This window comes from Erinaceus europaeus, unplaced genomic scaffold (genome assembly GCF_950295315.1).
Source record: "Erinaceus europaeus unplaced genomic scaffold, mEriEur2.1 scaffold_855, whole genome shotgun sequence".
NCBI classification, from domain to species: Eukaryota; Metazoa; Chordata; class Mammalia; order Eulipotyphla; family Erinaceidae; genus Erinaceus; species Erinaceus europaeus.
In genome coordinates, this window is record NW_026647574.1 from 17,170 (window position 1) to 45,054 (window position 27,885).

Below are 27,885 nucleotides of genomic sequence, written 5' to 3' on the forward strand. Positions count from 1 at the left end.
AGGATACACAGAAGCTGTAGGTTTAAAGGGGGGGGGGGGGGAGTCAGGTGGTAGCGCAGCAGGTTATGGGCACGTGGCACAAAGAGCAAGGACAGGCATAAGGATCCTGGTTCAAGTCCCTAGCTCCCCACCTGCAGGGGAGCCGCTTCATAGGCGGTGAAGCAGGTCTGCAGGTGTCTGTCTTTCTCTCCCCCTCTGTCTTCCCCATTTCTCTCCATTTCTCCTGTCCTACCCAACAACAACAACAACAGTAACTACAACAATAAAACAACAAGGGCAACAAAGAGAATAAATAAATATTAAAATTTTTTTTAAAAAAAAGGCAAAGCAGTGGTCCGGGAGGTGGCGCAGTGAATAAAGTGCTTGACTCTCAAGCATGAGGTCCTGAGTTCAAGCCCCGGCAGCACATGTACCAGAGTGATGTCTGGTTCTTTCTCTCTCCTCCTATCTTTCTCATTAATAAATGAATAAAATCTAAAAAAAAAAAAAAAAAAAAAAGGCAAAGCAAGCAACAGTAGAGACCCTCTGTCACAGTCACGACAGAGGCTAGGAACTATTCTCTCAATGACAATTCACTGTTTTGATATGTAGATTCACTTTATTTCCAATAAGAATCCTATGAGAATTATTCTTCTGGAAATTGAGAAAGTTGTTCCAGATTTTCCACAGAAATACAAAGGGCCAGGAATAGCGAAGACAATCTTGAAAGTTCTAGCAGATTCTTAGATTTATAATGTGCTTGTGACTGGCAGACAAGCTCTGGGTGAGAATGAAGTCTATGAGCAGCGCAGAAGTCCCACCCTGACCCATATACATATAAGCACAGGATTTAAAAGACCCTACTGCACTATGCCAGGGCGGGATAACCAGTAGTTAACTACACGTCTATATGAAAAGCAAACTCGAAAGCTGGCCCTACATTGTAATAACAGAGAAACATTTTCCCGATCAACAAAGGGTAAGACAAAGCCTCTAAGACACTTCAGAGAGTATCTTCAAGACCTTATAAAACAGTTCTTAGGGGTAGTGGGGTGGCTCCACAGCAGATGTGTATACCTTATATGCAAAAGACCCTGAGTTCAATCCCTGATACTGCACAGAAACAGAAAACACACACAGGGAGGGTAGAAAGCATTAATGGTTATATAAGGAGACTTTCATGCCTGAGGCTCCAAAGCCCCACCACCATAAACCAGAGCTAAGCAGTGCTCTGGTTTTAAAAAAAAAAAAATACAGAAAACACACTCTCCCTCCCCTCCTCAAATATGGAAAGTCACAAATGGGGCAGAGAAGGGTTTTGGCATCTCTTCCTCAGTTGGGCTAGGGTTGCAGATCAGTGTACAAAGTACATATGAGGCCCTGGGCTCAACTCCCTGCATGGCTCCCGTCCAAAATCAAGAAATTTCACTCATCAAAAGGTACCATATAAAGCTTTGTATTTCTGCATATTACCTCATGGCTGTGTTATAACCAACAAGGTTAGCCCAAAATGTGGTAATTGCTAGTAGAAAGGGAGAGGGGTATCATTAGAGTGAAAAGACAAACTGCAGAAAGGAAAAGTGGACACTTTTGCCCCCCTCCCTAGGGTGAGTCTGGGGGTGGCTGGGCATTTCTGTGGCCAGTTAGTGGGAGAAAAGCTCCGGCAGCACCAAGTTAGCAGAGGCCCTCAGACTCTGGAAGTGGAGTGGCATTATTTTAAATGCTGGCCAATCCCATTTTCAGGGTTCAATCTGACAAAGCTGCTACACAAACAGCAAAGCCATGTGAACAACAGTTCCTGTCAGGACTCAAAGGCAGGGCCAAAATGCGGTACAAGCCAAGTGGTCCACTGCCAGGACATCCACACAGCCATAAGCAAGGAACAGGACCACGGCGTGGACAACACTGGTAGCTCTCACATACCAATAGAAGCCAACCATGAAAGAAGCACAGCATATGACCCTGGTCACATAAAACCTCAAAATGGATGAGAGCGATGTCAGAATGTGGTCGCCTGCTGGGAGGAGTCTGGTAGTGAAGGAGAAGTGGCATGCACCTCAGCACGTGTACATACATGTACACACAGAGAGACAACACTCACACTTCTGTTTCTAAGTTAACTCAAGAAAAATGAACAACCTATAATTATAAATAAAGTCTTATACCCAACTCTTAGAGTGTGTGTGTGTGTGTGTGTGTGTGAGAGAGAGAGAGAGAGAGAGTAGGGGGGGAGGGAGGGAGGGAGAGAGAGAATAGAGGAGTGTAGTGGACGCTTTGGCACAGAAGTGGGCCAGGGTACCTGTCGCTTGATGGACACCAGCTCCATATCCAGCTGTCTCAGCACCGTGGTAGCAGCAGTGGCATTGGCAGAAACAGCCTCCACGTCTTCTTGAGAAAGGAACATTCCTTTTGGAGGTTTTCTCTTTGCTCTATTTTTAGCCTGTGTGCTGTGTTTTTCCTTTTTGATCTGAGGGATTGCCTCAGCAGGGGGCACCTGCATGACATAAAAACATTTGACATATGAAGCCAAAAGGACAAAGGCCACCTGAACGATAAGACACCTGTCTCTTTAACATGGCCTCAAAGCATCTAAGACAAATGCCAGGTTCTACCATAGTATAGTTCTACCATAGTTCTTACAGGGAGCAACTGGCAAGAACACTGGCTATTGGATTTTGGCGATCTACTTCAAATGGACTCCATTTCTTTCTTGTATATAGCCCTTCTTAGTTTATCACCTTATGCTTCTGACAATAAACACCCTCAGCTTCTTACAGTAATAAAGAAGAAAGCTGAGCATGGGTACATAGCATAATGGTTATGCAAACAGATGTTATGCATGAGGCTCTGAAGTCCCAGGTTCAATCCCCCATAACACCATAAGCCAGAGCTGATCAGTGTGCTCTGGTTACCTGAAGATGATGCATTTTTTAAAAATATTTATTTATTCCCTTTTGTTGCCCTTGTTTTTTATTGTTGTAGTTATTATTGTAGTTGTGACTGATGTCATCATTGTTGGATAGGACAGAGAGAAATGGAGAGAGGAGGGAAAGACAGAGAGGGGGAGAGAAAGACAGACACCTGCAGACCTATTTCACCACTTATGAAACAACTCCCCTGCGAGTGGGGGAGGCGGGGGCTCGAACCAGGATCCTTACGCCGGTCCTTGTGCTTTGTGCCACCTGCGCTTAACCCACTGCGCTACCGCCCAACTCCCTGATGATGCAATTTTTATCTCAACTGTCCTAAACAATATAGACAGAAAGTAAACCACTGAAAGAAAAAAGAAAATGAGTCTGGACATGTACAAAGGTTCAATTAAATTCTTTAAGTCTTTATAAGGTCTATAAAATATATACTGCAATGTGAAACTAGGGTTTTTTAATTCATGAGGGGGATGTCACTTAGCATTTAGAGCTGTGCAACAAGCCACTTGAAAAGTGTGTGCTATTATTTTAAAACACACAACTGCTGATACTACTCTCAAGGGCTTCTCTAAAAGCAAAATCTTTGGAAATGAAATGCAGCAAAATCTTGGCAAGAAGATGGTTACTGGTAAGTAAAGATGTTTGATTTTTATTTTTTTTGTTCCTAGCTTTATCTTATTAGTGTACGAACACTGGTTGATAAAGGTGAAAATACAACTGGATAAAAATTTTTCAAGTAAACCATTTTATGGGAGGGACTGAACCTGGGACTTTGGAGCCTCAGGCGTAAATGTCTTTTGCACAACCACTATGCTTACTTACTCTCCCTTTTTTGTTCATGTTTAAAAAGACTGTGCAAACGGCCACAGAGAATATGATGGCCACAGTACATCCTTCACCCAGCGGCAGCAAGCAACACACTGACACGCTAGGAGGCAGTAAAGTACACTCTGCATAGCACTTTGCAGTTTAGTAAGTAGCACACACTGATCATATGTCAGTCTTAACATCTACTACACAAAAACTAAGATCTAAACATTCTTCCTGAGTCAGAAATTGTGTTACATAATAAAAACAGGAATTAATATAATGCCAACCTATTTTTTATCTTTCATTTATGTTCCTTTTGAACAGGCTTGAAAAAATGCATCAAAACAGAGGTTTCTTTAAAATATTAAGTATACTTTATCTAGTTCAGCTAGCCCTTGGAGTGATTTTTTTTAATACTTTATTTATTAATTTTAATGAAAGATATATAGAGGGAAGAGAGACCAGAGCACTGCCCAGCTCTGGCTCATGGTGGTGCTGGGGACTGAACCTGGGACCTTGGAGCCTCAGGCATGAGAGTCTCTTTGCATAACCATTCTGCTGTCTCCCCAGCCCTGGAGTGATCTTATACTCCCGGCACTCATCTAAAGCAATAGCTAGAGTCTCCTCTAGTTTCTGATATGGGAATGTACCCCTGACAAAAAGCCTTAAAAATACATCGAAGAACACTCTGACATATTCAACTTCCAGGAAGTCATTCTAATGGAAAAGAAATTAGTTATGAGATCAGCATAATACTATAAAGCCTACATAAAATTAACTCACTTATGAAAGATTTGTTTGATGGGATAACATATAGGTATATAAGTATACCTCACATGAAAATATGTCCAGAAAAAGAAAAGATGAGCAAAAACAGACACTAAGGTGTGTGTGTGTGTGTGTGTGTGTGTGTGTGTGTATGTGATTGTGAGTCTAGCTTCAAAATCATGTCATCTGCAAGCAGGCAGGCAAAGTCATCTGGAGTCACCACAATATTAACAGTGAACAGTGTTGAGAGGGAAGTATGTGCACGTCATGCTCACTTTCTCCTTTTTGTTTAACTGCATCCCTATTTATCTATAAAAGGCACGTCACTTATAAAATTTAGTTTAGATTTGCCTGTCTAGTCTCATGTCTCCTATGCCTAAAACAGTTTTCTCGTGACTCTTGAACTAGAATTCTGAGGGTTTCCAGAAACTAAAAGCTGTCCTCAGAAAGGCAGTTGTAACAACTCACATGTTCCCTGGGCCTTTCCAACTCGACTTCCCCACCTCCCCAGCCACTGCATGAACTATGAGGATGGGGAACAAAGAGGCCGCATAGCCCTTTCTTCCAGGTACCCTAAGGATGCCCTCTGAGAGGACTGTGCCCAGAGTGCTGGCTGGGGGTTTCTCTGAGTTGTGCCAGAGTCGAGTCTCCTGGAGGACTCAGAGTTCCCACAGTTATTACTCCTTTGTGGGAAATGGGCAAAATGATCCAAGGTGGCAGGCTCCTACTTGAGAAAGCTAGAGCATAGAGACACCCCACTGTTCTCATCATGTAAATTCTAAAGAAATTACGTCATTTTAAAAGAGTTCTCTGCAAGTGCAGGAACACAGAGAGCCCCTGGATGCAGTGACTGAGCCTCGCGTGATGGCTGAGCGTGCACCCTGTGCGCAGGCAGCAGCCTCAGATGGCCTGCACCTCACCGCCCAGGATGTGCGGCCTGTCTTGTCCTCAAAGAGCAGGTCCCAGCTTAGCACAGACTGCTGCTGCCCTGGATGCGCACTAACTGCTCCTCTGAGGCCTCCTCAGCTCATTTCCTTGGCACAGAAAAGCCTAAAGTTCGACAAAGCAAAGTCAGTACTGTTTTAAAAGTCTTGTGATGCCTTGGACAAAGCACTGAATATGTTAGGTAGAATAAGGAAGAAGGTTTTACTTATGAAACTAGTAATGAAATGTATTTGCCTAAACAGTACTAGGGGAAAAAAATACCTCCTTTTTGCTGTCCTTGTTTTGATCAATCTCAATGTCAATGGGGTTATTTCCATTTGTGTCTTCCAGCTCATCCTCACTGGAAGACAAGAACAAGTTACTGAAATATTACTTTGTACTAATTCTATAAGATACACAAATATAAGCAGTAAATTGATTTAGTGACGGATTTAATCTAGGCAGTATGTTTTCAGGCTGCTGAGACAAAAAAAAAAATGTTTACAATTCAAGTAAGATACCAACTCCACGGCAGTTAGACTAAATGATAAGATACTACTAAGACCTATTACTAGCTCCCAAATAAAGCCTAACACAGTTTCCTTATGTTCATAAAACGTTTTCTCTCAACATTCATCTGAAAACATCATACTGAAGACATTTTATTTCTCCATAATGATCTAGTGGAGGACTAGAGCATCATCATTAGACAGAACTGAGAAATTATATGAGATTACAGTCCCTTTGCCTTGGGAACAAATTCCCCAACAAGAACAAAACAGTTTTTTTTTTCCATCTGTTTATTCACAACACACAAATCTGAGTATGGGAACAGCTTTTTTTTTTTTTTTTTTTTTTGGTGGTTTGAAAACAGGGGTTTTACTCATGGTTTTTCTTACTATAGTGACTGGGGATAAACCCAGAGCCTCACACATGCACAAACTATATATATATATATATAATTTATTTTTTTTAATTATTGACAGAAGCAGTGGGAGTGGAGGAAGAAAGAGCAGGAGGAACACAATATGCTCCATCATCCACTGGCCCCACCAAAAGTGTTACCACATTGTGTGGGGAACTTGGTAGGGTATGCACCTTGCTTGCTGAGCCATTGCCCAGCCCTGAAAAACTGGTGGATTACATTAATATCAGATGGACTGATGTGATCCCTCAAATGCTCTTAGCCTTGCAGGTAGCATTTCATTACTTTTCATATATTGCAACTGGAACAAAACAAAGAAAGTTGGCATGCCCCCCCCCCCCCCAACAAGGATGGCATGCAAATAAGAGGGGGATAAGCAGCTCTGTGGTAGGTAGAAAAGCAAGGCTCCCAAGAGCCAGCTGCATGACTCAGCTCATCCAGTCAAACCACCCCAGCAGCGGTGGCAGTAAGATACTTGATTCTCAGAGTCAGCCTCCTGCTTGGCCCTGAAATCCACCCTGGGGAACATGATACAGCTGCTTCTCAAATGTACCTCCAGTCCCCCTGGGGCAGTGAGAAGTTCTGGCTGAGGAGAATGTCAGCAAAAGGAGCCTGTAGCTGAGAAGATTCTGTCTCTGTCCCTAGCAATCTCTGGGGGGGCGCATCTGCATGGCTGCTGTGACCCCCCCCACCACACACACACACACACACACACACACACACACACACACCAGAGATGGGGTCAGACAGCAGAGAAAGCTCCTGGAACCTCCCTAGTAGTAGGAAGAGAGAATGGAGTGTGTCAGCCATTCTTTTTTTTTTAATTTTTTTTTATTGGGGAATTGATGTTTTACAAAATACAATACTTTGTACATGCGTAACATTTCCCAGTTTTCCATATAACAATACAACCCCCACTAGGTCCTCTGTCATCCTTCTTGGATCTGTATTCTCCCCATCCACTCACCCCAGAGTCTTTTACTTTGGTGCAATACGCCAATTCCATTTCAGGTTCTACTTCTGTTTTCTTTTCTGATCTTGTTTTTCAACTTCTGCCTGAGAGTGAGATCATCTCATATTCATCCTTCTGTTTCTGACTTATTTCACTCAACATGATTTTCTTAAGGTCCATCCGAGATCGGCTAAAAACGGTGAAGTCACCATTTTTTATAGCTGAGTAGTATTCCATTGTGTATATAGACCACAACTTGCTCAGCCACTCATCTGTTGTTGGACACCTGGGTTGCTTCCAGGTGTTGGCTATTACAAATTGTGCTGCCAAGAACATATGTGTACACAGATCTTTTTGGATGGGTGTGTTGGGTTCCTTAGGATATATCCCCAGGAAAGGAATTGCAGGATCATAGGGTAGGTCCATTTCTAGCCTTCTGAGATTTCTCCAGACTGTTCTCCACAGAGGTTGGACCAATTGACATTCCAACCAGCAGTGCAGGAGGGTTTCTTTGACCCCACACCCTCTCCAGCATTTGCTGCTGTTACCTTTTCTGATGTATAACATTCTCACAGGAGTGAAGTTGTATCTCATTGTCTTGATTTGCATTTCTCTGACAATCAGAGACCTGGAGCATTTTTTCATGTGTTTCTCGGCCTTTTGGATCTCTTCTGTGGTGAATATTCTGTCCATGTCCTCCCGCCATTTTTGGACGGGGTTATTAGCCTCTTGTCTAATATATGGCATGTAAAGATCTTCTCCCATTCTGTGCAGAAGCTTTTTAATTTGATGTAGTCCCATAGGTTTATGCTTTCCTTAGTCTTCTTTTTTTAAATTTTTAAAAAAATATTTATTTATTCCCTTTTGTTGCATTGTTTTGTTGTTATTGATATCGTTATTGTTGGATAGGACAGAGAGAAATGGAGAGAGGAAGGGAAGACAGAGGGGGGAGAGAAAGACACCTGCAGACCTGCTTCACCGCCTGTGAAGCGACTCCCCTGCAGGTGGGGATCCAGGGGCTCGAACTGGGATCCTTCCGCCACTCCTTGGGCTTTGCCCCACCTGCGGCGCTTAACCTGCTGTGCTACCGCCAGACTCCTGCTTGCCTTAGTCTTCTTTGTAATTAGATTCGTTTCACTGAAGATGTTTTTAAAATTTATGCGGAAAAGAGTTCTTCCAATATTTTCCTCTAAGTACTTGACAGTTTGTGGTCTAACATGCAAGTTCTTGATCCACTTGGAATTTACTTTTGTATTTGGTTCAATTTCATTCTTCAGCATGTTTCAACCCATTTTCTCCAACACCGTTTGTTAAAGAGACTCTGCTTTCCCCATGTAATAGTCCGGGCACCTTTGTCAAAGATTAGATGTCCATAGGTGTGGGGGCTTACTTCTGGGCTCTCAATTCTATTCCACTGGTCAGTGTGTCTATTCATGGTCCAGTACCAAGCAGTTTTGATGACAATGGCCCTATAATACAATTTGAGTCTGGGAGTGTGATGCCTCCGGTTCTGTTCTTTCTTCTCAAGATTGTTTTGGCAATTCGAAGTCTTTTCTGGTTCCAGATAAACATTCGTAGCATTTGTTCTATTTTCCTAAAAATGTGGCTGGGATATCTTGATGGGGATAGCATTAAATTTGTAGATGGCTCTGGGTAGTATATTCATTTTGATGATGTTAATTCTTCCAACCCATTAACATGGAATATCTTTCCACTTCTTCGTGTCTTTTTTAATTTCCTTGAGTAATGACTCATAATTTTCAGTATACACATCTTTCACTTCTTTGGTTAGGTTTATTATTCCCAGATATTTTATTGTTTTTGTTGCTATAGTAAAAGAAATTGATTTCTGGATTTCAACTTCTTCTTAGTGTTTGCATAGAGGAATGCCACTGACTTTTGAATGTTAATTTTGCAGCCTGTGTGTCAGCCATTCTAATCAGTGTTTCACACTCCAGAGGAAAGAGCTCAGCCCATTTTAATTCAATTCGGATTTCAGCTTAGGAGACTGCATCTGTTTATACTCAGAGCCAGGACTCAGTGACTGCACTACGAATCTACCGCTACTGGTGGCTGAGCGCCACCCCCCCCCCATTTTTTATTGGATAGGACTGAGAGAAATTGAGAGGGGAAGGGAGATAGGGAGAGAGGAGGGTAGACACCTGCAGAACTGCTTCACCACTTGTAAAGCATCCTCCCTGCAGGTGGGGATTGGGGTTTCGAAACCAGGTTCTTGTGCGTGGTAATATATGCATTCAGCCAGGTGTGCCACCACCCAGCCCCTCACCACCTGCTTCTGGAGCACTGATCCAAAGGCAGACCCTCCAGTTACAGACTAGAGGCTACAAAGATGTGCTGGGACCAACCTAGTCAGAATCTTATAGCTGTGAAGGGACTCTGGAGATGTTCTCAGTGTCTGTCATCCAATTTCCCCTTCCCTCCCTTTGCTCCCCAGATAAAGGGTGACGGACAAAGAGAGGGAGAAGGAGGCGCTGCCACACGGGGCTAAACTCAGGTGTTTGTGCTTCCCGGTGAGCTACTCCTCTAGCCCTTACTCTCCTTGGGTTATATTACAAAAGATTACAAGCTATCCACCTTTCCATCATCTTTAACACAAAAGCCTCCTGTGTGCACTGCTTCCCAGACTGTAGGTTTCTTATTTTTGAGTGAGCAGACGCAGATCTCAGGAAGGAATGCATTGAACTACCTTGCCAGTGGGTGTACAAGATGAAGCAGAGGTCAGGGTTGAGACCAGAACCTTTTCTGTTTAGATTTATTTATTTGTTTGCTTATTTATTTATGACGTAGAAACAGAGCATCCATCACTCTGGCACATGCGATACAAGGGCCTGACCTTGGGGCCTCAGCTTCATCCAATGCACCAACCTCAGTCACCAGGACCTCCTTCCTTGGGGTGAGCAACTGCAGTTCCAATTCCTATGCTGTGTGAGCCTGAAGGAACGAGGCTACACTGTAACCTCAACTCTCCCACCCAAACACAAAACAGATGATAAAAAGGGAAGAATGCAGTCTCGCTGGGCTGTCAGCTTCCTTTTTAACGTGCCAAACATGAGAATATGTCAAATGATTATTGTTTAATACACTAAATTTCTTTTACTGAAAGAAGACACCTTTAAGAGAAAGTAAGAGGGAGCAAGCAGTCTAGGAGATGGCGTAGTGGGCAAAGCCTTGGTGTCTTAAGCATGAGGTCGTGGGTTCAATCCCCAGATGTGCCAGAGTGATATCTGTATGTGCCAGAGTGATATCGTTTCTCTCTCCTTAATCCTAATAAACAAAACTTCAAATAAATAAATACCTCTTTAAAATGGAAGAAAGAAGGGAGGGGAGGTTGGGTAAGGGGTAAATGTCAGCCATTCAAGATACAGGCTCCCAACTAGAGGTCAAGTGATGAGAATGCCACGTGCGCAGCACTCAGCAGAGGGCGTGCGGGAGAGACTTCTTCCCCGGGGAAGGCCAGCATCCACCAGCTCTGAGCTGGACCCACTGACCTCTCCTCTCGCTCCCGTTTCTGCCTCCGAGCATGGCGGTCCATCACACTGGTCTTTGTCCTTGTCTTTTTCCAGGAGTAGTAGAACTTCACTAGACTCGCAATGGATTTGTCAGGAAGCTAAACATTCAAAATGGTATGCTTTAATGTTGGAAAAACCAGAACTGTTTAGGTACACTTCATGAGGATCAGTGTCACAGACACAGAAATGTCTTAATTACTGCCTCCTTTCTAAGAGGAAAATTTCTGATACACCAACTCTCATTAACATAGTTTCAAATTACTGGAATTTTGATTGAGTCAAAAAAAAAAAAAAACCTACTCATTAACTTCTGAAAAGTCGGCTAGGCTGCATCTGAGCTTTTACACACCTAAGGTTTCTAACATATTTGGAGATTATTATTCTTGTTGTTGTTATTATTATAAAAAGGAAACATTGACAAAATCATAGGATAAGAGGGGTACAACTCCACACAATTCCCACCACCAGAACTCCGTATCCCATCCCATCCCCTGATAGCTTTCCTATTCTTTAACCCTCTGGAGTATGGACCCAAGGTCATTGTGAGATGCAGAAGGTGGAAGGTCTGGCTTCTGTAATTATTTCCCCGCTGAAGGGAATTATTATTATTTTTTAATTTCTTTTTTCTTTTTTTTCTTTTATTGGGGAAATTAATGTTTTACATTCAACAGTAAATACAATAGTTTGTACATGCATAACATTCTCCAGTTTTCCATATAACAATACAACCCCCACTAGATCCTCTGTCATCCTTCTTGGATCTGTATTCTCCCCACCCACCCGAGTCTTTTACATTGGTGCAATACACCAGAAGGGGATTATTTTTATAATGCACTACAGCAGTAAAGTCCACAAAGAGCTTTCTAGAACATAAAGGACAGATCAGTCTACCCCAGGAGCACAGGAATCCATGGACTCCACCTTACTGACAGCCTCACCCAATCCTCTCTACAAGGCCTCATCCAGGTGGGGGGTGTAGTGCTCAGGGGGCCCCCAGGGCGCCAGCAGGCAGCAGGTGCTAAGGGGGAGTCCCGCTGCAGAGAAGAGCAGGGTGGGAAGGAGCCAATGGCCCCATCTACTCACCATTTGTTGGATTCTATGAAAAGTTTTCCCGTGAAAACTAAAGGCTTGCTCAAACAAGACTTTATCTTCCACAGTCCACTCGTCTGGGAAGGGTGTAAAGTTGGGCAAGTCAGCCAGGGATTTCTCAATATTATGCTTATGCCAAAACAGCATCCCAAGAGCCTAAGAAAAACAGTAAGAGCGAATTTCAGACCAACGATATAAAAGAAGCATACCAACAGAAATGAGGCTGGCAAGGCAAGAGCAATGGCTTCTTCACACCCAGGAAAATTGACTAACCCACACACTGTCAAGTGGCAGACTTGTGGGCAGGCCCACCTGCAAACTGACTGGTTCCTACCCCGTCCCTATGTGAGACACACTCCTTGGTCTCACTCTCAGGCCACTAGGTCGCTCTGATGCCACTGAGTTCGAGGGAAAGTGACTCAGAAACGACTCAATTACACTGCCATTCTTTTGCCCAAAACAAACACCTTGACTACAAAGAGCATTCCCAGCTTATCCAGAGACACAAGTGTCTGGTTTATAAGCTAAAAATTTAATTTAAGGATAATTTCCTAAGAAAATGTCTTGTGTCAGAATGAAATGTTCAGTTTCAAAGATAGTATCCTTAATTATTCACAAAGTGTATTTAGTAATCCCCCAACAATATTTCTATCTTCTACAAAGAATGAAAAACTGATGATTTTATGAGAGAATCTGATGAGGTGGGATGAGAGGAAGAGAAGAAGACATTTTCGCTTCAAAGACCTCAAGAACTACCTGACCATCTTCTTGCCGTTGGACAGTTAAAAGGAAGGCCAGAGCTAAATGAAACACAACTCTCTATCATCCAAACTAGGGGCACCTTCAATTATTATGAGAACAAGTGAGAACTTTTTAAAATACTAATTCAAAATGAGACTGAAATAAGGTCCCTCGTTGGAGAATAGTTAAGCTGTGGATTTTTCTCATAAAAAGGCTGCAATTGGGAGTCGGGCGGTAGTACAGTGGGTTAAGCGCATGTGCAGCAAAGCACAAGGACCCGCATAAGGATCCTGGTTCGAGCCCCCGGGTCCCCACCTGCAGCGGAGTCACTTCATAGGTGGTGAAGCAGGTCTGCAGGTATCTTTCTTTCCCCCTCTGCCTTCTCCTCCTCTCTCCATTTTTCTCTGTCCTATCTAACAACGATGACATCAATAACAACATCAATAACTACAACAACAAAAAGGGCAACAAAAGGGAAAATAAATAAATAAATATTAAAAAATAAATAGGCTGCAATTTTTGCAATAAATTTGGTCAAATGTTACAACTTGAAAGTTATATGAGCAGTTAATATTAACACTACAGGTTTTGCAGCCCAGCAGAATGTACACCTTACCATGTGTCAGGTCCTGGGTTTGAACTCCAGCACTGCAACAAACACCAAGCACAACATGCAGGGATGTCCCTGGCTAGCAAAGCAGTGCTATAAGGGGGTGAGCAGTGGCACACCCAGTTAAGCACACATATCACCCAGTGCAAGGAGCCAGGTTCAAGCCCCCACTCCCCACCTTCAGGAGGTGTGCTTCACAAGCAGTGAAGCAGGTGCGGTGTCTCTCTTCCTCTCTCCCTCTGTATCATCCCACCCCTCTCAGTTTCTCTCTGTCCTGTCATTCTTCATGAAGACACCGTATCCCATCAATAACCCTGATGGCAGTGTGTGTGTAGGGGGGAGTAATGCTCGGCTGTCTCCCCCCTTCCTCTCTCCACTCTCATCTCTCTCAGAGAATGAAAACTGGACTGGGGAGATTGCTCAGTAGTAGTATCTACAGAAGAGACACTAAACACATTCTCTGGCACCACATTTTTTTATAGTAATACATTCTACCTTCCAGTGTGATACTGAAAACAGGAAACAAGAATGACAACTGGTTCACACACACAAGTCAAGAGACCTCACGCACAGTGTTCAGCATGTGGGGAGCACAGCGGCTGACCCTGTGAGGGCGCTTAGGCACCATTCATGTCAAAGGGGCAAAGGGGCCTCAGAAACTTGCTGGGAGCAGAGGCTGGAAACACCGAGCACTGGTAGTGGGGAGACAGTGGTACTCAACACAGCACAGATCACACGGAGAAAAACCCGGTGCTTTATGGAGTGCGACGAAGAACACAAAGCACTGCTCTGCCATTTAAGGTGACTGCTGTTGTCTGTTTTCTCCTGTGTGGTGCTAGGGACTGAACCCAGAGCCACCATGCATCCAAGGGAGGTGCCCTTACAGATGAGACACGACCTCCCTGCTCCCAGGACCCATTTTTTTTAGACTTATTTTAACGAGGGGGGGAGAGACAGTTCAGAGCACTGCTCAACTCTGGATGATGGTGGTATTAGGAATTGAACCTGGGACCTCAGAGCCTCAGGCCTGAGAAAGTCTTGCAGAACCGTGATGCTGTCTCCTAACACTCTAACAGCAGGGTGAAGTCACGTAGTTACCTGCTCCATGTTGTACCCGTGCTTCTCCTTAGCGATGGAGATGTACTCATCCACTGAAAAACAAGAAGAGAAAGGCATGAACAAGTGAGGCATTGACGGAGGCTTCAGGCTGCTCACGCGCAAGTGTGAAAAGAGAAGACTGTCACGAAGCGGAACACTGCTCAGGCCCTCTCAGAGTTCACATACCGGCACCCACAGAAATGGCTCCAGTATTAACTGTGCTTATCTCGGACTAATGAGGTCATGGCTGCCTTATTTTAAAGAGACTTGGTTTTGTTTAAATATACTATGATAGGACTGGAGGATCAGAATAATGGTTATGTAAAGATTTTCCTGCCTAAAGCTCTGAGGCCCCAGGTTCAATTCCAGCATCACCACCAGTCAGAGCTGAGCAGGGCTCTAATAAAATAATAACAATAAAAACTATATTTGCTGTAGCCCGGTGGTGGCACAGTGGATAAGGCATAGACGTCTCAAGCATGAGGTCCCAAGTTCAGTCCCCGGCAGCACATGTGCCAGAGAGATAGCTGGTTCTTCTCTCTCCTCCTTTATTTCTCACTAATAAATAAAATTTTTAAAATAAAAAGTTAAGTTGGTTTATTCTAGTGTTGACTAAATGATTTTTATCCTAAATATGTGAGTGGTACGTGGCATGGGCAAAGCTTGGCTTCTGAACTCCACCCGGTGGCTTGCAGGAAAACCAGGAAGGTGGCTAATGTGTCCAGGGCAGGTCCCCCACCGGAGTCTTATCTCTTCCTTCCATTTTCCCTTCTTCCCCTCGAAGGGCTTCCTTAGGAGTTAAGTGAAGACCTCTTTCCAGGTCCCTTGAAGATGTGAGAGAAGTTACTAAAACTTGTCAGAGTTAACAGCCAAGCCCCATTGGGGCCTGTGCCTTACCACACACCAGGCCCTGGTGAAAAGCCCAGCGCCACATAGGAGAAACTCAGCTCTGGGGAAAGCTCTAAGGGGGAAGGACAGTGCTGTGACACCTGTCCACACCAATAAAAAAGTGGCTGAGGGTGGTGAGTCGGGCGGTAGCACAGCAGGTTAAGCGCAAGGACCAGTGTAAGAATCCCGGTTCCAGCCCCCGGCTCCCCACCTACAGAGGAGTCGCTTCACAGGCGGTGAAGCAGGTCTGCAAGTGTCTGTCTTTCTCTCCCCCTCTCTGATTTCCCTCCTCTTTCCATTTCTCTCTGTCCTATCTAACAATGGCAACATCAATAACAACAACAACTATAACAATAAAACAGCATGAGCAAGGAAAGGGAAAATAAATAAATATAAAAAAATTTTAAACATTTTTTTTAAAGTGTCTAAGGATGGAGGGGTGGCATGTGTGTGAGGCCCAATTCTGCAAATGATGGTGATGACGGTCCGGAAGCGGCTTGCCTTGTGCTGTCCCACTGTCTGGTAAAGCACTAGACAAGCCGAGGGCCATGAATGTGAACAGGAGGGCACTGTTCCCAAGCATGGTGGCTAGGGAGGGGGTGGGGGTGGGGGTGACAGAGAGTTACAGGTGGCAGCTCACCGTGTGCTGCCATCAAGATCACCCCTTGTGCCGCCAAGCCCAGCACCTCTGGGACACTTCACCACTGCACCCACAATGTCAGGCAGGACCCCTGCTGGACCTGCTGGTCCCTTCCCCATGGCATCCTTCCTCCTGTCCCACTCTTGTTTGTTTAACTGTCACCAGAGTTGTCACTGAGGCTCTGTGCAAGACAAATCCACTGCTCCTGATGGCCATCTTTTCCTTTTTTCTTTCTTTCTTTTTGATAGGACAGAGAAATTGAGAGCAAGAGAGGAGGCAGTGAGGGAAGGAGAATGAGAGACACCTGCAGCCCTGCTTCACCACTCATGAAGGCTCCCCTGCAGGTGGGGGGCTGGGGGCATGAACCCGAGTCCTTGAATATGGTGACATATACGCTCAACCTGCCCCACATTTTACAAACCCTCCTCTGGGGTTTCCTTAAACACCGATTTTCAACCTAAGAGGGTAAAACTCACTCCCTCCAACTACCCTCAATAACACAAAGGATGAGGCACTGGAGAGCTCATCGTAAGGGCACCAAGTTCATCTTGTGTGGCCAGCACCAGGGGGGAGCACCTTGGCAACCAAGGAAGCTCCACAGAGGGTGTAGCAGTACTGTGGGGGCTCTCCCTCCCTCTCTGAAAGAACACAAAATTTACAAGATGAGGTGGTACTAAGGGTGGTCGACAGAGGATGAAGCAGGTGGGAGGAGGGCCGAGAAAACATGTGCCCCTTGAGCAGATCTGCTGACAGGAAGAAAATGGGGGAGGCGGTCTTTCTAATGCTATCCCTGCCTGGAACAATAGCCCTGGCTTTGCCTCTGAGAGACAAGAGGTGACTGGAGTCACTCTGACCTGTCACCAGGTCGAGAACGCAGAGCAGTGTGGGGACACAGAGAGCTAGCAAACAGCAGAGCCACAGCCACGTCCACACCAGGCAAGATGCTTCCTAAAGCACCAGCAGCAGCTAGTGCCCAGCAGTCCTTGTGTCAGCCTCTGTCCCTTGCTCTCTGCAAGGTCTGTCTTCTCAGCAATTCTCCTGTCACTCAGCAACAAGAGGTGATGTGGCCAGGGTCACTCAACTGAGGAGGGCAAGGCTGGGTAGAACACACAGAGCTGAGCCCAGGACCTGGGTATGGAAACCCTGCTTGGTTCCATGCTCCCTGGCATCTCTGGGATCAGGCAGAAGGGCAACTGGTGAGAAACCCCCCCACACACACACACCCGCAGAGCTGAGTCAGGCTCTCCAGCTGGGTCTGCAATGTAGGCGGGAAGTGGCTGCCTTGGGCCCAGCTTCATTGGTTTCTGTGTGGCACGCAATGCCCTTGGCACCATTACTGAGTCTCAAATTCAACTGCAGAAGAGGAGAGCACAGCCTTAACTCAGACCCCCTCCCTGCAACTGCAGTGATTCAGAACACCTTGTGATCTGGCATATTCTACGCAGAGCAAGAGGCTGACGCCACAAGGTGGGCTGAGGACAGGCCACAGGCTTGACACAGCTACTGCAAATGCGATCATCATGAACTGAGAGGCGCACAAAGGAAACAAAGGCACTCTCTCATCTTTCAAACTGAGCAGCCAGGGCTGTCTTCAAGAATGGAAATGCTTTGGCATCTCCTTTTACTATTAAAATAAGAAATGGGTTATGGGAGTCAGGCAGTAGCGCAGTGGGTTAAGCGCATGTGGCGCAAAGTGCAAGGACCAGCGTAAGGATCCTGGTTCGAGCCCCCGGCTCCCCACCTGCAGGGGAGTCGCTTCACAGGTGGTGATTCAGGTCTGCAGGTGTCTTTCTCTCCCCCTCTTTATCTTTCCCTTTCTCTCCATTTCTCTCTGTCCTATCCAACAACAACGACATCAATAACTACAACAATAAAACAACAAGGGCAACAAATGGGAAAAAATAAATAAAAATTTTAAAAATGAGTTATGACTTCTTTGAGTCACTGGGAATCACGAGTTCAAACCATTAAATAAAGCAAGTGTGCCCCCTAGTGGGCAAAGACATTACTACAGTTGACACCTGCTAGTCATGTCCACTGTGCAAACGCTACTTAATGCAATTTCATGGAAATCCCTCTTTGTAGGGAGTAACAGTGCCCTCCAGTCCTTGCACCCAGCAATGTCTCACAGACAAGCTGATCTGGTGAAAATAAGAAACACCAACACCCCACCTAGCCACACGCCTGATCTCCATCACAGCTGCCCCCTCTTCCAATAGCTACCTGAGTGGTCTAAACTGAAAGGTGTGTGCGGCCCCCCCCAATCTCCAGGTGTTTACCACACTGGATATTATTTCTTCCGGCCCCAGGCTCTACCCTAGTGTGACATATGCCAGATTACTGCTCTAGTTTCACTCTCATAAAAAATTGGGGGGGGGGGGTCACGGCAGGGGCACCAGGACTTGAATCAGTGCCCCCAGTCCTCCACCTGCAGGAGGAAAGTCTCATGGGTGCTGATGTAGTGCTGCAGGTGTCTTAGCTCCCCTTCTCCTCTTGATTTGCCTCTGTCTCCAGTAAAAATAAAATAATTTTATTCATTTAAAAAATGGACAAGAGGGAGTCTGGCAGTAGTGCAGCAGGTTAAGTGCACATGGCGCAAAGTGCAAGGACCGGTGTAAGGATCCTGGTTCGAGCCCCTGGCTCCCCACCCGCAGGGGAGTCGCCTCACAGGCGGTGAAGCAGGTCAGCAGGTGTCTGTCTTTCTCTCCCCTTCTCTGTCTCCCCCTCCTCTCTCCATTTCTCTCTGTCCTATCCAATAACGACGACATCAATGACTACAACAATAAAACAAGGGCAACAAAAGGGAATAAATAAATATTTTTTAAAAAATGGACAAAGAGGGAGTCGGGCTGTAGCGCAGCGGGTTAAGCACAGGTGGTGCAAAGCATAAGGACCGGCATTAAGGATCCCAGTTCGAGCCCCGGCTCCCCACCTGCAGGGGAGTCGCTTCACAGGCGGTGAAGCAGGTCTGCAGATGTCTATCTTTCTCTCCTCCTCTCTGTCTTCCCCTCCTCTCTCCATTTCTCTCTGTCCTATGCAACAACGACAACAACAATAATAACTACAACAATAAAACAACAAGGGCAACAAAGGAAATAAATAAATAATAATAAATAAATTTAAAAAATGGACAAAGCATTCTTCACCTTCACTGCAAAACTCACATATCTGGGATCTCCAGAGAGTCACGCGTGTAGATGTTAAAAATTAGTTTTGAGCTGGGGAAGCAGCACAGTTTATCAGAGCACCAATATGCATGCCTGAGACCCCAGAAGCCCCAGGTTCAATCCCTAGCATCACCTTACACCAGAGCTAAGTGGTGCTCTGGTCTCTTTCTTTCTCATAATAATCTGTTACAAAGCATCACTAGATCACACTGAACATCTCACTCCCTGAGTATGCCCACAGTCTAGGACCAAAAGAAATAAGTCAGCACAGTGACACACGAGGTGACCTCTAAGCCAAAGGGACACTCCCTGACAGTACACGGTGGGGGTGGGCAGACTGACTCCCTCACAATGCTGGAAGGGAAGTCAAACACAAACGTAGCCAGAATTAGTTCCTTCATAATCACTTGTGAGACTGTACTAGAAGCAAGGGATGTACTTTATAACCACAGAATTCACTTAGCAGGAGAATCAAAACTCAGTCCTTGAGCCCCAGAGCCGCTCCAGCCCTGCTCATGAGAACGGTAGGTAAGCGTGTCTAAAAGACTGACTCTCAGGCCCCACCCAAGAGTCTGTGTCATACACATCTCTAAGTGTCCTCTGCGTGCTTTTGCTGCATAGTTGCAAAGGCATGCTTCACGCAGGTAGCATTTTTATAAAGTAATACGCACAGAAAAAAGCGCACACATACAGACCTGGTTTGGTGGACTCTGAAAGCAGGCACATCTAGATTAAGGGAAGAACCGACTGTACCACTGTTTGTTTTCCTACAAATTCCCAGGTGATTACCACAGGCCAATCTTCTTAAAAATCAACAGATTAAAGCATAATATTACCGAGCAAAGAATACAGTTTGAGAATATTTTCCACTTTAATATGGTTGTTAAAAAAAAACCCTCTCAGGGCACAAATTTCAAAAGTAATTTTTGGTATTAAATACCAGTGGATAAAGCTAACACTCTCAAACTCTGAGGTCCAGAGTTCAATTCCCCACATTGCCTAAGTCAGAGTGGTACTCTGGTTATAAAAAGAAAAAGTCAATAAAGCTAAAGTAAAAATGAATATGGTATTAGAACCATAGTAACAAGAAAAGATGTGCTTTTTATGTTTCTACTGTGTAAGTGAGGTCCACAAGATTTCTGAGTAATGATGTCAATCATTCAACAAATGATTTTAATAAACTAAAGAGATCCTTCTCCTTTTCTCTTTTTAATTTATTTAATTTAATATTTTAATTATTCCCTTTTGTTGCCCTTGTTGTTTTATTGTGGTAGTTATTATTGTTGTCGTCATTGTTGGATAGGACAGAGAGAAACAGAGAGAGGAGGGGAAGGCAGAGGGGGAGAGAAAGACAGACACCTGCAGACCTGCTTCACCACCTGTGACACGACTCACCTGCAGGTGGGGAGCCTGGGGCTTGAACCAAGATCCTTACGCCGGTCCTTGAGCTTTGCACTACCTGCACTTAACCCGCTGCGCTACTGCCCAACTCCCAATTAATTTATTCACATGAGATTTATTTATGAGAGACAGAGGAAGGAGAGTGGGATGAGAAAGAATCACAGCATCACTCTGGCAGATGTGATGCTGAGGACCGACCCTGAAACCGCAGGCCTGGGTCTCACTCCGTACACCACTACAGCTCATGCTCAAATGTCCAATCTGGAATCAGAGTAACTCAGTGCTTAGGGAGCCTGCCTAGCCAGGTGAGCAGCCTGGATGCAACAGCCCTGGGGGCAGCTCGGTGCTATGGTGTCTCCCTCGCTATATACCTTTTAAAACCCTCCTACACTGCTGGTGGGAATATCAATTGGTCCAACCTCTGTGGAGAACAGTTTGGAGAGCTCTCAGAAGTCTAGCAATGGACCTACTCTATGACCCTGCAATTCCTCTCCTGGGGATAGATCCTAAGGAACCCAACACATCCATCCAAAAAGATCTGTGTACACATATGTTCTTGGCAGCACAATTTGTAATAGCCAACACCTGGAAGCAACCCAGGTGTCCAACAACAGATGAGTGGCTGAGCAAGTTGTGGTCTATATACACAATGGAATACTACTCAGCTGTAAAAAATGGTGACTTCACCATTTTCAGCTGATCTCGGATGGACCTTGAGAAAATCATGTTGAGTGAAATAAGTCAGAAACAGAAGGATGAATATGGGATGATCTCACTCTCAGGCAGAAGTTGAAAAACAAGATCAGAAGAGAAAACACAAGTAGAACCTGAAATGGAATTGGCGTATTGCACCAAAGTAAAAGACTCTGGGGTGGGTGGGTGGGGAGAATACAGGTCCATGAAGGATTCAGAGGACCTAGTGGGGGTTGTATTGTTATATGGGAAACTGGGGAATGTTATGCATGTACAAACTATTGTATTTACTGTTGAATATAAAACATTAATTCCCCAATAATAAAATAATAAAAATAAATAAAGATCTTAAAAAGAAAAAAAAATGTTGGTCTAGTACAGCGAAGCACCCCCACCCCACCCAAAAAAAGTGGGCAAAGTGAACCAGATGTGGGATAAGATCTGGCCTGTGTATACCATTCACAGAAGAAAACTAACTTAGTGGGAGGACCAGAGGAAGGCCCGGCAAGTAGAGCACATGCCTTACACAAGATGATATGGGTTCAAGCCCCAATACCACATAAAAACAAGAAAGATGGGGCCAGGTGGTGGCACTTCTGGTTAAGCACACATATTACAGTGGGCAAGGTCCTAGGTTCACACCCCTGGTCCCCACCTGCAGGGGGAAAGCTTCACTAGTGTTGAAGCAGGGCTGTAGGTGTCTCTCTGTCTCTCCCCCTCTATTATCTCTCCTCCCCCTCTCAATTTCTCTGTCTCTAACAAATAAATAAATAATAATAATTTTAAAAAAGACAAAAGCAGAGCATTCTAGATGGCGCACGGGGATGACTTTCTCATTCCCTCTCAATGGAACACCCTCTGCAATTTCTTGTCACTAACATGACTGCTTTGTTGAGCTAACCTCAGCTGCTTCACATTAAGTCCAGAGCACAGTGGGTCCCCAACAGTGCCCTGTGCCACCCTGAGGGCAGAGACGAGGCCACCTGAAGCCACTGGGGGAGGCAGAGAGCATATGGCACCTGGGCAGGCATGATCAAGGCAAGTAGGTGGACCAAGCAGATGTACCTGCAGGGGCTTTCCAGCTGCTTCAGGGCAGACCGAGGTGCCAGGGGCCATCCTGACCTCCAAGCTCTTGTGATATGAGCCTGATGGCTTTGAGCAAAATCAAATACTCCAAGGAGGCCTGGACATCCTTCACCCTCAGCAACTCTCCTTTCACAGAAGAGGCTTGTGCCTCGACCCACCCTCTCCCTGGAGCTCAGTCCACACTGGCCCCTCTTCTCTTAGCCACAGGGCTGTGCGGAGCATTCTGGCAGGGAGAACACTGAACACTGCTTCTGGCTTGCCCTCCTTTCCAGCCTGTGCCTCCCCCAAGGATGCATGCCACACAAGACAGGGATCCAAATGCCAGCTGCCCACATCCTCCTGTCTGTCATGCAAATGCCACTGGGCTGCAGACAGCCACTCAGAGTCACTCCTCACGTTCACTCAAATGCCAAGCACCTCCCCAGCCTCTGCTGTGTGCCCAGGGAGCACACAGGAGAGATATGGCGCCTGGTGACATCACACCTCTGTCCTCTTCTCCAGTTAGAAAGCATTTCTCAGCTGCTCTTGCTCTCCACGCCTCCTCCAGATGCTACATGATTCAATTCACTCCTTTGGCCCCTAAATCTCATGCCACTGTTCCAAGTGATGTTACACAACTATCTAGTAATAAGACTTAAAACCTATTGTTCTCAGGGCCAGGTGGTAGCGTAGTGGGTTAAGCGCACATGGTGTGAAGTGCAAGGACTGGCATAAGGATCCAGGTTCAAGCCCCTGGCTCCCCACCTGCGGGGGGGGGGGGGTGTTACTTCACAAACAGTGAAGCAGGTCTGCAGGTGTCTTTCTCTCCCCCTCTGTCTTTCCCTCCTCTCTCCATTTCTCTGTCCTATCCAACGACAGCAATAGTTAACAACAACGATAAACAACAAGTACAAAAAAAAAGGGAAAAAATAGCCTCCAGGTGCAGTGGATTTGTATGGAGCCCCAGCAATAACCCAGGAGGCAAAAAAAAAAAAAAAAGAAAAAAGAACCTATTGTTCTCACCCGTCACTTTAAGTTTCTGTATTTGTTATAGGAAGTGAATCTCTAACAAGACATGTTTCCTAAGTATATATCCCAATGGCTGTGTCTTTCACGAAGAAGTCTTACCTTTTAAGATAAAGCCCAAAACAACTAGTGTAATATCAGTAACGCTTTAAGTTTTAATTAGAGCTCATTAAGCGAAGTTGAACATGAGTACAGCCTGGAGATCAGAGACCTAGCTCAAGCTTGGCTACTAACTAGCTATGGGACTCATATCTTGTTTATTAAGAGTTCAGGGAAACAAAGCTTTTAAAAATTCCAGGGAGGCAGATTTTCAGCTCTCTGTTAGAAAGAACATGTAAAAAAAAAAAAAGGAACAGATTGCTTTTATAAGTTACTGAGTTACTGCAAGTGCTCAAGGGGGAGAAACAAACAGGAAATACTTAAAAGGTCTTCCTCAGCACAGCATCAGGAATGCCAACCGTTTCCTTCTGTTATCCTGCTCTTCATTTAAGCTGGCTAAACAACTGTGATATAGGGGTAAACTGAGGTGCTCTTAAAAATCAAGATTAGACCAAAATTATTCTATTATTCTACATTTATAATTACTGAGAATAAATACGATTTTCTGTTCCATGGAAGCCTTCATACAAAAAAAGGGGGGGGGATGTCCTTAGTCAAAAAGAAGCATGATTCTTTTTCATATCAACTCTCTGGGTGTTGAAAATACAAGAGGAAACAGTTAATATGTAACACACACATGCACACACACACACACCCTACTTATTTGGCTGAGAGTTCATCTTTATTTACAGTTTAAAGGCCTCCTCCTTTAACGGTCCCCACTGAAGGCTTACTAAGTCCTGACACATACTACAGGACTGGCTCTTTCTACTTTTGCCAACAACCCTTTTGAAAACCCAGTGTCCTTTTCATGCAAAAAAATTGAATAGAACAAAAACTGTGTGGTTTCCAAGTTCATAGATTAAAATTATGAAGAAAACAAAAACTTTGAAAACAATGGACTTATGGCAAGGTTTCAATATAAAACTATTCCTGCAAAGTATCAGGGCAAAAAAGGATAAAAACAAACTCTAGAAGTACAACTGATTTCATTAGCAACTACAACAGAACCCCTTCCCTCCACCCCAAATAAAAATCTGAAGTGCAAGATATTAATATAAATTTTAGGTGATTTTAAAAAAGTTCAAGTTTCAGTTATAGTTGAACTGAAGTCTTTTTAAATTTTATTTATTTATTCCCTTTCTGTTGCCCTTGTTTTATTGTTGTAGTTATTATTGTTACTATTGATGTCGTCGTTGTTGGATAGGATAGAGAGAAATGGAGAGAGGAGGGGAAGACAGAGAGGGGGAAAGAAAGATAGACACCTGCAGTCCTACTTCACCACCTGTGAAGCGACTCCCCTACAGTTGGGGACCTGGGGGCTCGAACTAGGGTCCTCATGCCAGTCCTTGCGCTTTGCGCCATGTGTGCTTAACCCGCTGCGCCACCACCTGACTCCTGAAGTCTGATAATGACACATATTTGCCCTTTGCAGTTCTGTTTAGAAATTCGTTCAATTCTTCATCTATGTAAACCTAAATTCCCAGCTTGAGAGTTATACTGCATTATAATTCTCTTTCCAATGTGAGCCTTTCCTCCTAGTTACTTCATTAGCTTGAATAACGTTTCAGAAAAATGTGGAAGGTTATGTGAACTGCAAGTTAGGAACTTAATAACCATAGTAAAGAAACACTTTCAAAATTCCTGAAGAATATTATGTTTTTAAAATTCAGGTAAAATGTGTCATCTTTGAGTTTTCAGCTGCAGAAGTGACTGAAACATTATACTCAATGGGACAGGTAGAAAATGAAGATGCTCTCAGACTTACGTTTTGCTTCTGACAGATTCTGGTTAGGAGACCAGACCAGCATGCCAAGATTGTCTCGTTCCTGGCTGCGTCTTGCTAGTTTGGCTGAGTACAAACAAGAAGGAAATAAAGGCTTATTACAATCTAACCAACATAACAAGGGACATTTAAAACATCTTCAAAAGATAAAAATTAAAAACCGCAAATTGACAAGAATTTCACTAACCTGCCTTTATACTGGTTAGACTACAAATCATTCAAACAACATTCTTTTTCATACTTCTGAAAACATAATGAACATGATGGACTCCATTTTCGAGGGGAAATGTTTTAACTAAATATAAGCAGAAATACTGAGAAACAGTGAAACACCTGAGAGGCATTATGGCTAATATGGCCCTTGTGCTAGTCTCCCTTAAACACACACACACACACCACACACCACACACATACTCACAGCATCATTCTGGAAGGAGAAAAACCACTGTGTCTCTTGTGTGAGGACTGAGTCAGAGAGAATGAAAGGTGAAGGTACACAGAGGGTAAGGTAAAAACTGTAAAAGTGAGAATGACAGTGGTCTGGGAGGTGGCGCAATGGTTACAGCATTGGATTCTCAAGCATGAGGTCCCGAGATCCCGAGTTCAATCCCCGGCAGCACATGTACCAGAGTGATGTCTGGTTCTTTCTCTCTCTTCTCCTATCTTACTCATAAATAAATAATTTTTTAAAAGTGAGAATGACAAATATACAACAACAAAAAAAAATAGAAGGGAGTGACTACCTCTGAGTAGGCTTTTTCATCCAGCTTCAACATTTAGAACAATGTTAACACTATTCATAATCTAAAAATAAAATCAACAAAAATGGGGGGTCCCCTCATTGGAATAGAAAGAGAAGTGAGTCCTGCTGTGTTCTAAATAAAAAGCCAAAGCCAAAAAAGAAGACATCAAAATTGGAAAAACAGAATTACAACCGTTTTTAACCATTTTCTGTGTAGAAAGTCTACAGCATTTACAAAATATCAATTAAATATGTGAGCTTAACAAACTTGGAGGAAGGGGTCAATATAAAAATACCAATAGCTTAATACCAATAGCTTAAGCAATGGCATATCACACAAAGCACTAGACTCTCAGGCGTGAGGCCCTGGATTTAATTATTTAATTATTCAATTCCTGGAATTGTATGGGCCAAAGTGAAGCTCTGGTTCTCTCCTCTCATTCTCGTAAGAAAATTTAAAGGGGGGGGGAGGGGGCAAAGGAGCAGTGGATTCATAGTGCAGGCACCAAGCCCCAACGATAAGTCTGAAGGCAAAAAAAAAAAAGTATATTCCAATAATTAATCAAAATCTAAAATTAATGAATACTTCCTTCAAAAGTACCAACAAATACGAAATAAGGATTGAGTTGGTTTGTACAGTGAAAATACTGCTGGAAAAAAACTAAGGAAGATAAAAGGAGAAATTTGTGTCAACATGTAAATTAAGACTTAAACTACATTCTCCCCAAAATTGTCCTACAAATTCAACCCACTACCAATTCCAACCCCCACCCTTTTGATAGGAAGTGACAACCTAAAATTGATGCAGTGATACAAAGTACCTAGATTTATCAAACAGACTTTGAAAAAGGACAAGGTTGTAAGGTTTTCTGAATAAAAGCTAATTATAAACATTGATGAATCAAGCTGTTGTGGTACTGGCATAAAATAAATCAAGTTGGAGTTCAAAAAAGAAAATCAGGGAGTCCGGCGGTAGCGTAGTGGTTAAGCGCACATGGCGCAAAGTCCAAGGATTTGCGTAAGGATCCTGGTTCAAGCCCCCGGCTCCCCACCTGCAGGGGAGTCACTTCACAGGAGGTGAGGCAGATCTGCAGGTGTCTGTCTTTCTCTCCCCCTCTCTGTCTTCCCCTCCTCTCTCCATTTCTCTCTGTCCTATCCAATAATGAAGACATTAATAACAATAATAACTACAACAATAAAAAAACAACAAAAGCAACAGAAGGGAATAAATAAATAAATATTTTTTAAAAGAAATAAATTAAAATAGAAATTTAAAAAAAGAACGGAAGATAAGACACCTGCAGCACCGCTTCCCCCAGCAGGTGTGGCACAGGGGCTTGATGCTGGGTCCTTGTGCACGGTGATGTACATGCTCTATTGGGTTGCTACCATCCGGCCCCAAGTGAAAGATCTCTAAATCAAGGTCCTGCTGCTAAATGACTTTAGGGAAGTCAATTTCTAATTCAGCTGTAAAGAATACAGTAAGTGAGGAGTCGGGCTGTAGCGCAGCAGGTTAAGTGCAGGTGGCGCAAAGCGCGAGGACCGGCTAAGGATCCCTGTTCGAGCCCTGGCTCCCCACCTGCAGGGGAGTCATGTCACAGGCAGTGAAGCAAGTCTGCAGGTGTCTGTCTTTCTCTCCCCCTCTGTCTTCCCCTCCTCTCTCCACGTCTCTCTGTCCTATCCAACAATGAAGACAGACAACAATAATAACTACAACAATAAAACAACAAGGGCAACAAAAGGGGATAAATAAAATAAATATTAAAAAAATAATACAGTAAGTGAGAGGTCAGGTGGTAGGGCAGCGAGTTAAGTGCAGGTGGTACAAAGCGCAAGGACTGGTGTAAGGATCCCGGTTCAAGCCCCCAGCTCCCCACCTGCAAGGGAGTAGTTTCACAAGCAGTGAAGCAGGTCTGCAGGTGTCTTATCTTTCTCTCCCCCTCTGTCTTCCCCTCCTCTCTCCATTTCTATCTGTCCTATCTAACAATGATGACATCAGTAACAACAATAGAAATAACTACAACA

At 44.3% G+C, this 27,885-nt stretch overlaps 1 protein-coding gene across 5 annotated transcripts in view; it reads right to left on the reverse strand.

Moving 5' to 3' along the window:
* Positions 1 to 25,208, reverse strand: part of LOC103109346 (REST corepressor 1) — a 37,813-nt gene extending 12,605 nt beyond the window's left edge. For all 5 annotated transcript variants that reach the window (XR_009547980.1, XR_009547981.1, XR_009547978.1 and 2 more), the window contains exons 1-6: positions 25,101 to 25,208; positions 14,354 to 14,406; positions 11,899 to 12,060; positions 10,795 to 10,913; positions 5,691 to 5,769; positions 2,279 to 2,473 (exon numbers count right to left, since the gene is read on the reverse strand). Coding sequence is in view for 1 of the 5 variants with exons in the window: in XM_060184129.1 (XP_060040112.1) it covers positions 2,279 to 2,473; positions 5,691 to 5,769; positions 10,795 to 10,913; positions 11,899 to 12,060; positions 14,354 to 14,406; positions 25,101 to 25,143 (651 nt within the window). In the remaining 4 variants the exon portion in view is untranslated. The remainder of the gene's footprint in view (positions 1 to 2,278; positions 2,474 to 5,690; positions 5,770 to 10,794; positions 10,914 to 11,898; positions 12,061 to 14,353; positions 14,407 to 25,100) is intronic.
* Between the last annotated feature and the right edge of the window lie 2,677 nt (positions 25,209 to 27,885).